The 14,565-nt window shown below is 38.1% G+C and overlaps 2 protein-coding genes across 5 annotated transcripts in view; one reads left to right on the top strand and one right to left on the bottom strand.

The window, feature by feature from the left end:
• The first annotated feature begins 428 nt into the window (after positions 1–428).
• gpr135 (G protein-coupled receptor 135) lies at positions 429–2,351 on the top strand. Its single transcript, XM_079833298.1, has one exon. It carries the CDS (start codon positions 626–628, stop codon positions 1,973–1,975), a length of 1,350 nt encoding a protein of 449 aa, XP_079689424.1. The 5' UTR covers positions 429–625; the 3' UTR covers positions 1,976–2,351.
• The window catches only part of daam1a (dishevelled associated activator of morphogenesis 1a), a 76,867-nt gene continuing 64,603 nt past the window's right edge, over positions 2,302–14,565 (bottom strand). For all 4 annotated transcript variants that reach the window (XM_079833296.1, XM_079833297.1, XM_079833295.1 and 1 more), the window contains 4 exons: positions 10,671–10,731; positions 10,256–10,387; positions 7,438–7,608; positions 2,302–5,602 (listed from right to left, as the gene is read on the bottom strand). In XM_079833296.1, coding sequence (XP_079689422.1) covers positions 5,393–5,602; positions 7,438–7,608; positions 10,256–10,387; positions 10,671–10,731 — 574 coding nt within the window. In that variant the 3' untranslated portion in view covers positions 2,302–5,392. The remainder of the gene's footprint in view (positions 5,603–7,437; positions 7,609–10,255; positions 10,388–10,670; positions 10,732–14,565) is intronic.

Raw genomic sequence — 14,565 nt, 5'->3', positions numbered from 1 at the left:
AGACTGGTATGCTAGCAAACTATTCACAATTCATCCGAAAATTTGTATTTTTGATATAATGGAGCATTTGAACGACGCTTTGTCAGCTGTGACTGTTACTTTTATCAGCGCTTGTCAGAATGGACCAATCGCAGATGCTGGAGCACATCCGATTAAGCATTTTTAAATTAACTTTATTGACATTGATATGGCCTATGTCCATGTTTATTAATCCCTTAAATTATAATATTTAAAAAAAGATTAGTGCAAAAGTGTTTCCAGTACAACACAAACAGTCTTAAAATCTGAATGCGTCTCAATGGTGAATTGGCTTTCTGGGCCTCCAAGCGCCCCCTAGAGGAATGAGCACGATTCGTCTGGCATTAACAGTAGCTTAAGCGAGCATTATTGTCAGCTCAATCCGTAACAGGGGAGGGGACGGGGAGCATTATTTACTCCAAACTCAGTGTATGGCATCAAAGAACTACATTGGGACCGTCTGTGACATCGTTGGGACCGTCTGTGACATCGTTGGGACCGTCTGTGACATCGGAACGCATACTCATTTTACTGTGATACGGACACGGGAGATACTGACAAGGGATGAATTCTCTTCCACTCCGTGGATGCGCCCTAACCGTGTCCAATGGATCTCCCGGGCATCAGCAACACGACCGTGGACAACATGTCAGGTTCGGGCTTCATTTTAGCGTTTGTGACCATCAAGCCAGTTGTAAACAGCCTGAGCACTCAGGCCAGCAACTACACAGCCGGGGGCGAGATGAACCGCGACACCCCAGTGTGGAGTTCGGAGGGGAACCCGGTTCTCCAGGGCATCGCGGTGGCCGCGCAGGCGCTGCTCCTCCTGGCTATCTTCTTGCTGTCCAGTCTGGGTAATTCCGCGGTCGTGGTGGTTATAATCAAACACAGGCAGTTGAGAACGGTCACGAACGCTTTCATCATGTCCCTCTCCCTCTCTGATTTTCTCACGGCCGTTCTTTGTTTACCCTTCTCCTTCATAATGCTCTTCAGCAAGGATGGCAAGTGGTTGTTTGGGGAGCCCTTCTGCATCGCCAACGGCTTCTTTAACACCTGCTTCGGCATTATCTCCACCTTGACCATGACTCTCATCTCATTCGACCGGTATTATGCTATCGTCAGGCAGCCGCAAGCCAAAATCGGCCGAAGGAGAGCGACCCAGCTCCTGGTGGCCGTTTGGTTCTGCGCGGTGGTCTTCTCGTTTCCCTGGTACCTGCTTATGGAGACCTCCGGGCGCTTGGTGGTGCACAAACAGGGCTTTTACCATTGCATGTATGTGTTCCACTCGGGCACCTCCAGGATGGGCACCGGCTACAGTATCGCTTTAATTGTAGTGTGTTACCTGCTTCCCTTCGCCCTCATGTGCTTCTGCCACTATAACATCTGCAAAACCGTCCGGCTGTCGGAGATCAGGGTGCGGCCGGTGACCACTTACGCGCACCTGTTGCGCTTCTACAGCGAGATGCGCACCGCCACCACCGTGCTCATCATGATCGTGTTCAGCATCTTCTGCTGGGGGCCCTACTGCCTGATGGGCATCATCACCGCGCTCGGGAGCTACTCCTTCAACCCTGCTATGGATACTGTGGCCATCTGGATGGCGTGGGCTAACGGTGCCATCAACCCGTTGATTTATGCCATAAGGAACCCGAATATATCCATGCTGTTAGGCCGGAGCAGAGAGGAGGGATACAGGACTAGAAACATCGCCGCGTACCTGTCCACGCAGACGCAGCGCAGGGACGCGGTACGGACTCGGGCCGACCGGATTCGGGACCGGTACGTGAGCCGGCACGGCGCAAACAGCCGTCTGTCTTCCTCCAGCCCGGCCAATGGGGGAGATGTGGCCATGTGGGCCTGTAAAAACCCGGCTGTGTTCTTCTGCAGAGATGCGCATCCGGATACTATCACTGAACCGGCGGTGCCCAAAGTTGAGACTGCTGACACCAGTTTGTAATTCGGTCACACTTTATGATGACTTGAATGAAAACGACGGGAGGTGCTACAGGTGGGCCCCAAAATGTATTTGGGTCAAAATAAAAAATCTAAAACTATATTTATTGCATTGTATACCAAAATCAACTCAGGTGGAATTTATTTTAACCAAGAGAAGTTTATGTTTTCTGATTTTGGATTTGGAAGTTATTTGGAGCATTTGTTGTCGGATTCCACTTGGTTTGATTTTCTTTTCTATAATGCAATAACATTATTACATTTTTAAGCTGTACGAATTGAATTAGGAATGATTCAAATATTGAATCTCAAAAAAGCATGCAACGTGGCCAACTTATTTGCACATTTATTTTGTATGATTTTTATATCACATTCACATTGTTTGCATTGATTCCAGTGGCAGTTTCTTGATAGTTTGCTCATACAGAAAACTAGATTTTCTTCTTAAATTATATTTATGCTGATAATAGTCAGGGTCTTTCTTTCCCATGGGCCATTCTATCTAGAACTTTAAAAAACAAACATGTTTATTACATGAAAAGTGTATTACTAAATATTTAGTTAAAAAATTCAGATTTTGACAAAAGGAGCTGACAATCACCAGCCATTAAGTTGTTAATACAATTAAATTTGTGATATTTTCTGGGTCTACATTTTGCGATTGGCTATGCAAATTTGTACATAGGCTTTTTAATAAGATAATGCTTAATTTGCAGATTTTATTTTTTTATTTATAACATTTATTTAATTAGGGATAAAGTGCCAAAATGCTGTGTTCTAATGTATTTTATTACAACAACATTTAATTTTGCTGCAAGGAGAGATCCACATGTAGTAGCCCTTCATATTTCAGAAAATCATTCAAATGGAAGTATATGCTGCTGTATGAATAAACTCATGGCAGTTCCAACTATTTGAATGTACATTAACTAACATTATTACATTAGGCTAAATAATGTTTAAAAGAGAAAATGGTGTTATTTCTAATTCACTAGCGCCACCTAGTGGACATTTAAAAGTGGAGCTTAGCGAAGAAACAGAAAACCCCGCCCCCAACTCACGCCATTGGTCGAATCAGTGTGTAGGCTTCAGCTTTAAATATGAATAGGCCTAAGTAGTTTCATGACTATTTCAGTGTACATCAATTTAATATCTGTTATGCATTATATACTCTAATATTGTTTATGATTTACTTACAAGTCATAAAGTGTTGCTGTGTTTAACACTTTTTCTCAAACTCTTTAAGGATAATTGAATTTGTGTATTGAATCAGAAGATAAGTGTTTGTGTGTGTGAAGTGCCAAGATGAAAGTCACTATTGAGCCTAATGCAAATGCTTTACACTGTGAAAGAACCGAAGAATTTAGGCTTCAGAAATCTCTCACATAGCCTAAAACCACATCTTCATCTGCACTGAGGTATTAATATTGACCTGGACTATTAAAGGGGCTATATGTAGAATTCAGAAACCCTTGTTATTATTGACATGCTTGGTAGTTTTAAGTTCATTTCATGTGTCACGTTAGATTTTCCCGGCAAAAACGTCCCGAGTCCTTCACATAAAAAGCAGTCTAGGCTTTCATAGACAATCTAGGAAGTCGGGGAAGGTCTCGTTTTTAAGTTTCGTTACTTTTTTTGTTACTTACAAGCTGTTCACACATTGGCAAATAAAAAAAGCGATTAATCCATGGAAATTCTTATAGAAACCAGATTAAATCTCTAAGGTATGCCATTTTGGAAGATCAACATAAAACCTGTTTATAACCAACAACCTGCCTTAATTGTTGGATGTAGCATGGTTTACAGAACACAGAATGCATTAATATTCGTTTTAAAATATTTGGAACAATTTCTATTGTTTCAGTCTGTCACCTTGGAGCATGACTTTATAAAATTATGAATGTTATAAATGCGTATGACTGTAGCATCAACTGCCATTGGTTTGATGTGAGGAGTTAACCAGCATTCATGTTTCTACATATCAGTGCTTCTAATGCTTTTATATTTTATGAAAGTCTGACTTTTTCCTCAAACATTCATTATGTACACAGTATTTATGTCAATGTAAGACCAGTCGTAGAGATCAAGAGCGGTATGTTGTGTTAATAATCCAATCTTACAAAGCACAGGGTCTGTTGTTGAGATGGTTTAGCGGATATAAAATGATCATATTAATGTACAATTTTTACCTTTTAAACAAGCTTACCTTGTTTTTAAACAACAGCGAAGAGATGCATTATTTTTAAATACTCAAATGATCATTTTAGCTATTAAACATTGCCATTTGTCTTTAAAAAGCAGTATGCCTGAAATAAAGTTTGAATTTGTTTTATCCGTTTTTGCTTCTTTTAAGTATGACTTTATGTTCGATTACTCTTCATACATCACTCTTTGACACTATTTATTTTTACTAGAGTAATGTTGGGTAATTACGGCTATGAAGCACTTAAATCTTGTTGAGGTTCAAGAATTAATTTTGAATGAAAAATCAGCAGTCATACACCAATGGAATGACCCAAACACAAGAAATTACAAGAATATACATGCACGGCGGACAGTTTGGTTTAGCTTAAGATGCGGGTTTTGCATCCTCAGCTCATTTAAATGAATGTTCTTTTTGGTAACCGCAAAAAAAAAAAGAGGATATTGCGTTGTTTTGTCTCTCTACAATATATTTGCAAAATCAAAGTTTGACCTCAGCATACTTTTTCCCACTATAATTCCTATCAGTACATTTAATACATGGCATCGGTAGATTATAATAAACACTTAACTCCCTAAAGTTGTGCATTGTGCTTTAACAGGTCTGCAATGGACAGTTTTTTATCAAACAATCACTTGTGCTTGAGTTACAAGTGTAACAAAATGAAAATACTTATTACAAACAGGCCAAATCACATCATACAAGTATCACTGGTTTTGTCATCCGAGTCCCACGATTTGGCAAATATCACTTTTGCTTCTGAAACACTGACTTTTAGTGTTTACCACAACACATATTGCAAAACAAGGCCTGTTTCTTGATAGTCCAGGTTGTGTACTACCAAAAATTGAACAAAAACATACGCAGTATCTGAGCTGACAGGAATAAACAGGGTTTATAGTTGTCAGGGAAGCAAAACTCAGAAAACGGGTGTGCATTTCAGCACATTTTTTCCCCATGTAGCCCTTTCTGTTCATTCTTTCCGTGACAACCACGGTTTCCCTTGGTGCACAACTCCTGTCATCTTGAACGCAAACACTGTCAACTGATTTACATGTTTAGAAAAGCCTTTATAAATCTTTCAGAAGTATTTTGGCAGTCAGCACAAATGGGGCCTGGATATCCTCTCCAGTTCTACACGGCGGTCGAGCATTGCGCACACAGGGTGTAATGTCTCAGCTCTACCGCCAGGAGGCAGCGCTCGCGTGCGCAGCTTCCTCAGAAGTTCAGCTTGGTGATGGGCCTCTCTCTGCTACTCTCTGCGCTCTGTTTGACGGGACGTTTGCGGTTGTGCTTCATCTTCGATAGATCTTTGTCGAACACCTCCCCGGATCGGAGTGCAGACACCAGGTCGTCGAATTCTCCATCCTCTTCGCAGTTCTGTTTGGCCTTCCGGGCTTTTCTTTCCTTCTCACGCTGTTCCTTGAGCTGTTCAGAGAAATATTTCCATTAATGTCTGGAATTGTGTAGGCATTTCGTTTGCTAAATGGAATAGTACAGTACTACCAACTGCATACTACACAGAGTTTACTATAGGATACAGCATACTATTTTTTTGTCAATTAGAGGGACATGTTCTTCATAACCCCCCTCCGACATCTCACAATTCAGACTTTTTTTTCCTCAGAATTGTGTCTGAACACTGTGTCCGAAATATTTGTATGCGATTTTTCTAATTCGTCATCAGGTGGCTCTGAATTGTCCAAATCCCTCTCAAAATGCTTGCTACGGATGCAAAAACGCAGAAAATCGAACGTGATCCGAACTTTTTTTATGATGGACGAAAGTTTTGGAGGCAGTGTGTAAATGCGATTGACACAACGTGAGGTCGTATTTATTTTTTAACTCAGTGTGCAATGACCTGAATACTTTTTGCACTGAAGTGACAGTAAAAGACATTTATAATGTTACAAAAGATTTCTATTTCTAATAAATTCTGTTCTTTTGAAGTTTCTATTCATCAGAAAATCCTGAAAAAATGTATCCATTTCTATCAAGCAAAAGTTTGTGTTTACATAATATATGTGTATGTACTGTGTATAATTATTATGTGTACATAAATACACACACATGTATATATTTAAATATTTAAGATTTTTTTCAAATATTTATTTATAATATAAATTATATAAATATATATACAGTATATACATGCAAATATTTCTTAAATGTATACATTAATGTGTGTATTTATACATAATTATACACAGTGACAGTACACACACATACAGCCCTACTATATATATATATGCACGCATGTATGAATGCATGTTTGATATTTTAACTGAACATGTGGTTCTTAAGATATTGTTGGTCATTCAGTGTTTCTGTAAAAAAAATATAATAGTAATAGATCATATTAATTATTAATAAGATAATACTACTACTACTAATTCTACTATATAATAACAATATACAATGCACTAAAGACTGATGAGCTGCTGGGCTCATGAATATTAATCATGTTGTCAGCGTTGCTCAAACTGATTTGCTGAAATCAAAACAGTGAAGGTATTAGATCAGTGCCAGCCAATGAGATTGCCGTTTGTGCATTAGTACCGCCCACTACCGCATATTTTCGGCTTCTTTTTAAAAGCTGAATAATTGCAAATGAACTCCGTTGTTTTGACAGAAAAATACAACAAAGAATATGGTTTACATGCAAGACTCTCTTTGCGTGTGTGTGTGTGTGTGTGTGTGTGAGAAACAGCGCTGTCTCAAAGCGATGGCGAGTTGTGCGCCTTCACACTACAGTTTACAGTACGTCAAATACAGGGATGCTGCGCATCCGTTGAGCTGAACTGAAATAGACAGATCGTTTGACGGAGAGCGAAACTGTTTCTCTGAGTGTCCATCGAGTGAAAATATATCTATGTTAAACTTATACTTAGCCTCTTAGACATACACTGGCGAGTAAAATCTAAGCATTTATTAGCCAATGGCTAATGACATATATTGTTTAGTTGCCCAGAGTGAAGATTTTCTCGCATTGTAGAGGGTTGATAGGATACTTCAATTGTAAACATTAAAAAAACTTTTTGAACAAACGTGTGTATATTAATTGAAATACTGCATACAACATTCCTAGTATGTCTGGTAATGGTAGTATGGCATTCTGAACATACCCATAATTGCTTTTACATAGAATGGGGAAACAGTTTTTTTTTTTATTTGTATATAAAATGACAAATGTTAACTACAACACTTTTGTGAGGGGCTTGCAAAGGGGATGTGTGTTCATGTGTTTGAGATGGACTCATTACCTGCGCCTCCATACGGGCTCTGCGCTCCTCTTCCTCCTTGCGTCGTTGCATGTTCTCATTGTCCTGTTTAGCTTCACTGAAGGCCTGTAGAAATTGATCGAAGATGCCAAAGAACTCATCGGGCTGCATGCGTGTGGCGTCCTCCCCGAAGTGCTTCACGGCCTTCTCAAACTGTGTAAAATGAAAGACAAGGACATTTAGGAGGGTGATTCTTGATGTCATACTATAATCATTATTTTATGAGGAATACTTTGGCACTTGAACTTGGCGAGTAATACAAAAACTGACGTAATAAAACGATCGGGTCCAGGCTGCTAGGCTATGAATCTCCTTGCTTCCCATATACGCTACTGTTTAGTATTACTCCAGTCTTCAGAGTCACATAATCCTTCAGAAATCATTTTAATATGCTGATTTTCTGCTAAAGAAACATTTCATATTATAATCAATGTTGCTTTATATTTTTGTGGGAAAGGTTTTTTTTTCTTTGATGAAAAGTAAGTTAAAAAGAACCGATTATTTGAAATAAAAATCATTATAAATGTATTTACTGTCATTTTTGATTAGTTTAAAGGTGCAGTGTGTAATATTTATGAGGATCTATTGGCAGAAATGCTACATAATATACATAACTATGTTTTAAGTGGTGTATAAAGACCGTATATAATGTAGCGTTATGTTTTTATTACCATTGAATGAGCCATTTCTATCTACATGCACCGCAGGACACTTTACAGTGAAGCCACCATTTTGCGCCACCATGTTTCTACAGTAGCCCTAAACAGACAAACTGCTCTACAGAGCGACAGAGCGCTAGCTACACTCTGCTGTCTCAGACGATATCTTTGTTCTGTGTCGGCCACTGTAGCTTCTCTTCATGCTTCGAAAGGGAGGGGTGAGCTAGATGCCGCTAAATTTAACCTTTAACGCATTCCTTGTGGAATAAAAGTATACATTTTCTTCTAAAAACAAAAGTGTACTAACCCCAAACTTTTGAACTTTTGATAATGTATAGGGGTGTCGCGATAAACCGCTATTGACAATAACCGTAATATTGAAAACATGAAATATCAATATCGTGTTGATTAAGGGTGTGACAATATATCGCGATAATCGTAATATTTTAAATTAGTAGTACGCATATAATAATATGACCCCGTAAATAACCCAGTGGCAGCACCTGGTTGACGTCCCAAAGTACAATAGGTGGTGGTATTTCACCTTAACGCTGCCTTCATAAAGAAGAAGATGCAGCCGCAGCTGCTTTTTTAGATTTATTGAAAATGACTTGTCGCAAAAGGGGGTAAAACCACCAGTTCACCCGCCTCCACGTCCATCATCCTGTGGATTTTGCCACTATACAGAATGTAAGTTGCAATTATTTTGCTAGTCCTGAAACAGGAAATGTTATATTAACCTGTCAACTTCTGACGCCTTTCTGTTTTGTTATATTTACATCCCTTAAAGCTTTTAGTCAAAAAGTGTGCTCATTCGGATAAAAACTTATGGATGTTTACTTCAAACATATTTAGAGAGGATATTTTTGTTGTATTTTTATCCAAAATAGGGTGATGTGAGCATTATGATGCGCTAAACTCTCACATGTAATTCAGTTAATTCATACTCGACACCGGAGGGCGCCCTCATGCAGAAAGTCCACAAGTGAGACCCATAGAAGTATTCAACTTTAGGAAATCCCTAATATGGACAGCTGCAGCAAAATAAAACGCAGATAGAGACTTTTTGACTGATTAAACTTGAAGAGAATTAACACACCATCGTGACAGTATATGGTTTATCTGTTCTTAATCTGCCATCTAGGTTATTTTCATAAAGGATAATGTAAATTTATAATGCAATGCTAAATCAACAAAGCATTTATCAATGTATAGCTAAAAAAGAATAGAATTTCTGCCTCATTCTGTGATAAGAAATTTTTATTTTTAATTAGGGGATGCCATTTCTTGGTTTTGGGTTCCAAATGGGGATGCAAGTTAACAGGCTAAGGTATTAGTGTTGTTAAAGTTTATTTATAATACTGTTGAACTTGACAGTAATTTTTCTCTCCTGGTTATTTCTTAGGCAGTCAAAGAAGCCAGAGAAAGCCAGAGTCTCAAATGTTATATGCAATGTGATTCATTGGCTAAAAAAGAAAGCAAAAAATAATAATAAACAAAGTTTTTCCCCCAAGGTTTCTATAGATATCGTGATATATATCGTTTCCGTGAATTCTTTTGGCCACGATAACCGTGGTGTGAAAAATCTGATATCGTGACTAGTGTATGAATGTAATGAAATGTGAGACCAGATACAGATATGGCAGACATAATGAGTAGATCTCAAACTTCTCACTAAGATCAAACCTTCATGTGTCCCCATGCCAACCCTTTAGAAAACCAGCTAGAAAACTCGACAGCTGCAGTATCAAATCCATGTGCAGCTTCATGAGTAGGATCAGACTGGAAGAACCTGCCTTTGAAACTGATCTTCAGCCCATTGCAGTTAAAGATTAAGGTCCATGTTTCCAGCGGTTCCAATGTCCACACAGACGGTCAGAAGCCCAATAAACTCCAACGAAAACAGTGATTTAACTTCTACAAGTCTGAGTTATGTGTGTTAGCATGGAGCAGGGGGAAAAAATCAGTCATTTCAGACGTTTAACAGTGACTTCAAAGGTGCAGCGGAGTAACTTTATGTGAGCTTTCACATTTACGTGGCCAGATAGAGTGACAGGCCTCGCTATGTTCAAACCACTCATAAACCTTTAACATCTATTATCTCCTTAGGTTCGGTGTACTGTTGATGCTTTCGAGCTTACCAATTCCTTGGCATCCTGAAGAGAGTCTTCCACTTCAGAGAAACTGAAACCAGCAACAGTGATGAACTGACTCACAACAGACACAAACTTGTCGCCGTGGGTCTGAGGCTGACCCCTCTGGTACTCCAGCTCCTGTTGAGAAAGAGAGACAGGCTGCTATCAAGAAGGAGGGATGGACACAAGTGAGGACATGACTTAAATAGTAGAAAAATGCCAATTCATCCTAAATACCCTATAATCACTCAAAACACCTTAGCAATCTAGCAATTTTTTCGTTTCAAGTATTGTAACCATAAATAATGTTTTAGCCAATTATATTGCAAGGCTGTTGTATAAATGCATTTGCTACCCTGGATGACCTCATAAGCTCTAGAGCTTGTAGTAATTGTAGACAAAATGAGAGAATGTCGCTCACCGTCTCCACGCTTTTTAAGCCAGCGCGCATATTGTTAATGTCTTTCTCCAGTTCAGTCATGCTGGGAAAAAAGGAAGAAAAATAAGTTGGAGAGGGAGATAATGAGAGATAACGTTTCACTGGACAATTTGCAGACCCTTTAATCTCATTTCGAATGGCTGAGGAATGAATCACATCAAACAGTATCTTCAACACAGTGACTATGGTTTTGCCAAATAGGACATGTTCCTGGATCAACAACTTTTGTTGGTCCTGGAACAACATTCCGGTCTAACAAAGATCCCGATCCCGAACTATAAACTACCCTAAAAAGAGAGTGAAATCATAGGCTGATGCTGTTCAAGTCTCCAAATCAGCCTAACATCTGAATGGTTGTTAAAATAATATTTGGGGTTCAATACACACTACTATTTGGAACTAGCAAGCTCCTGGTTTGTCATAGAGTATTGTACAGAAGAACACTTCAAAAATCTGGGGTTGTTTTGAATTTTGTTAAAACTTTTTTTAGTCTTTTATGTTCATCAAAGACATTTATTTGAGCAACAATAAAATAAAAACAGTAATATTGTAAAATACTATTATTATTAAAAACAACTAATAGATAACTAGGTTTTGCGGACTCATCTGCACCAATAGCTAATTTCTGGAAATATCGGTTATCGGCAATAATCCACAACGATAGTTTCTCCCGGTTGCGTCCATTGCGGGAGCGGCTGAAAAGGCTCTGCTGTCACTACGTAGTATAAGAGTGGCCTCTAGACGCGAAATAAAAATGATATTATTTTGACATTATTACTTGTGACATGAGGACAAAATGTATGTACACATGTAGGCTATACATGTATACAACTAAATTAACAATCTCTTAAATATTTCTTATAATATTTAGTTTCGTGAACTTTTTTATTAAACATAGATCTTTATCTTCAATAAAAGGGCTTATTTATGCTTTTGTAGGCTCACTTTGTAAATATAAAGCAACTAATTTGTATGTGCAAACTGGGTGCCGGTGTGATGAGACGTCATGTTCGGATCTTCGGATGCGGAGCCGCACAAAAAGTTACAAAAAATGTGCTGCACACCGCCACGCGATATAGGGGCTTGCGCACTCAACGCCCACTGCCGCCCACTCCGCGATGACGTCATTTTTGCAGCGCGCACCCTTGTGCGGACGCATCGAGTATAAACAAGGTTTTAGGGCCCTATCTTACACAAGGCGCGGCGCAAGTGTTTTTTGTTAGTTTCAGCCCGACGCAGTTATCATTTTCACATCCAGTGCCACGTTGTTTAAATAGCAAATGCATTTGCGCCCATTTGTGCGTCCATGGGCGTGCTTTTCTGAAAACGAGGTGTGTTCAGATGCATTGTTGGCGCGTTGCTATTTTGAGGAAACTGAAAACGACTGTGCCATTGACCAACAAAAACCTGGCTTAAAGTCAATAGAAAAAAATTTCGCAGTATTTTTTGTTATTTAAAGGGCACGTTAGTAATATGCGTCTATAGGCGGTATTACACATACAGGGACGCACGGCAGCTCACAAAAATTTTTAAATATTAAACATAAAAGTATTCCTCTCTGAGAAGTGTTCAATCTTTCCGCTTGCAAATTCCGCCAGGAAAATAGCGAATCCGCCATGGTGCAAGCGCAACTGGCTTTTAAAAGGAATGGGAGGTGAGACTCTGATTGGTTTATTGCACGTTACGCCTAAAACACACCCATTACTCATTAAGGGAATAGAGACAACCCTTTTAGACCATGCGCCGGGTGCACTGACCATTTTTCCCGCCGTTAAAATAGCGAAAGTGGATTCGGACACGCCCTAAGTGCACCTGCGCCATGTGCTTTAGACCATATGCTTAGATCAATAAAATAGGGCTCTTTGTGCTTGTTTTGGCTTGAGATGCTACAATCTGCATGGAGCGGAAACAGATGCTGATGTGACACTTCGACAAGGAAAACGTATGTACAATACAGAACACGTCATATTTTAAAATAATCAGTTTGTTGACTAGATGCTGCATTAGTAGAGAACAGCAGTATGTTTGTCGAAAAGGCTGAAAGGACATTAACATTAGTAATCTCAAGCGATAAGAACAATATGACAAAAATACATGCACATCAGAAACAAATGTTTACATTATTGTTAGTCTATTTTAAGACGTTTATTCATTTGTTAGCCAGCTAAATTGCATCTCTGCAGAAGTGGACGCGCCTATATGCATCAGACGGATTACATAATCAGAGAATGTTTGTTTTAGATTTGAATTGTTTTGTTTAAAAGTTATATTTCCCATGTATGTGAGGCAAGCGTACGCTATGTTTATTTTTGTGACGCTCCAGTTCACGGAGACCGAGACGGGAGAAAGCGCATCCTGTTTGTTTTCTTTATTTGCGACCCGTGCTGGATGAGTCGCAATGAGCAAATTATTTTCACATTCTCTATTAAAAAACCTTCAAAATGGTGTATGACTTGTTTGAATCAGACGAAAAAAATGACTGAGCTACACTTGTTATAAGTCGATAGAGTCAGCTAATTTAATTTTAAGAAAAATCGAGTTAAAGCTTTCCGAAAGTTCCAAAACAAAATCACCTAGCCATACCTTAAAATCCCTCTTAATAACACCAAATTTGACATTCACCAAGTCAACACCAAATATCTATAGGAAATATATATATATATATATATATATATATATATATATATATATATATATATTCAACTTTTTTTCCCCCATAATACCACAAATGTTTGATTAACATTACTGAAACAGACAGTCTATTTATTAAGACCTACCCTACCACACAGATGTTTTATAATTACACAGCTACACATCAGATGTCTTTCCACAACAGTTAACCAAACATTCATATAAGACATAACAGATGATGTTTGCGTGAATACTCGCCAAGACGGATATTTTGAGGTGCTGTAATTCTTTGTATGTGTGTATATCTTTGTGCGCATGCTTCAGTGCATTCAGTAATATCGTTTTCATGGACAAATGAAAGGTACTCCTCTCTGAAAACGTACAAATAAAGATACTTTTAGATGTTTAATTGCTATTTGGAACATTGGGATCACTAGACGAGGGCTTAATGGACTAATTTTTTACCTCAAAATCAACATTTTTCACTTGTTTTGCCCGTAGCTTAAATTATCCTGTGCGCATTCCGACTCCTTTTGCCAGCACAGGTCACATTTGACAAAAATGGTTTGTTATTGTAAGTGTACATACATTTATTTAAATAAATTTAGACCCGTTACAGTTTTGAGTGTTATGATTTGATTCAGAATCATTTTGTAATAAACTAGTTTTTTAGACTACCTCTTTTAACTTTGTAATTTAGACTACCTCTAAAAATGATAACATTTTAAAATGTAATTTATTCCGTGATGGCAAAGCGGAAATTTTCATTATTACTCCAGTCTTCAGTGTCACGTGATCCCTCAGAAATCATTCTAATATGCTGATTTGCTGCTCAAGAAACATTTCTTATTATCAATGTTGAAAGAATGAGTTTGAATAGAAAGTTCAAAAGAACAGAATTTCTTTAAAATAGAAATCTTTTGTAACATTATAAACATCTTAACTGTCACTTTTGATCAATTAAATCCATCCTGGCAGAAGAAATGTAAAGACCAAAAAAAAATATTTCAAGCAATTCCTCATTTTCTTTAAAATAAATAAATAAAATCAATGTAAAGGAGAGGAAATTATTTTTAGAGGATTTAAAAGCACTTACATGAATTCTTCTGTTAAAAAAATTGTATTATTTGAGCTTTGAAGCAGCTTAAATCATAATTTTTACATTTTAGGTTTTATGGCATTGCATTGTCAGCAATACATTTGATATAACTTTACAAGGCCAGTAATTAAATGTTTCACTTTAAAA

The sequence above is a fragment of the Gobio gobio genome, assembly GCF_949357685.1.
Source record: "Gobio gobio genome assembly, chromosome: 13".
Taxonomy (NCBI): domain Eukaryota; kingdom Metazoa; phylum Chordata; class Actinopteri; order Cypriniformes; family Gobionidae; genus Gobio; species Gobio gobio.
Note: the sequence above shows the minus strand (reverse complement) of the source record. Positions and strands in the feature narration are given on the sequence as shown.

Excerpts from the sequence above, each read along its gene's own strand:
- gpr135 (XM_079833298.1), top strand. The coding sequence starts at position 626 with ATGGATCTCCCGGGCATCAGCAACACGACCGTGGACAACATGTCAGGT.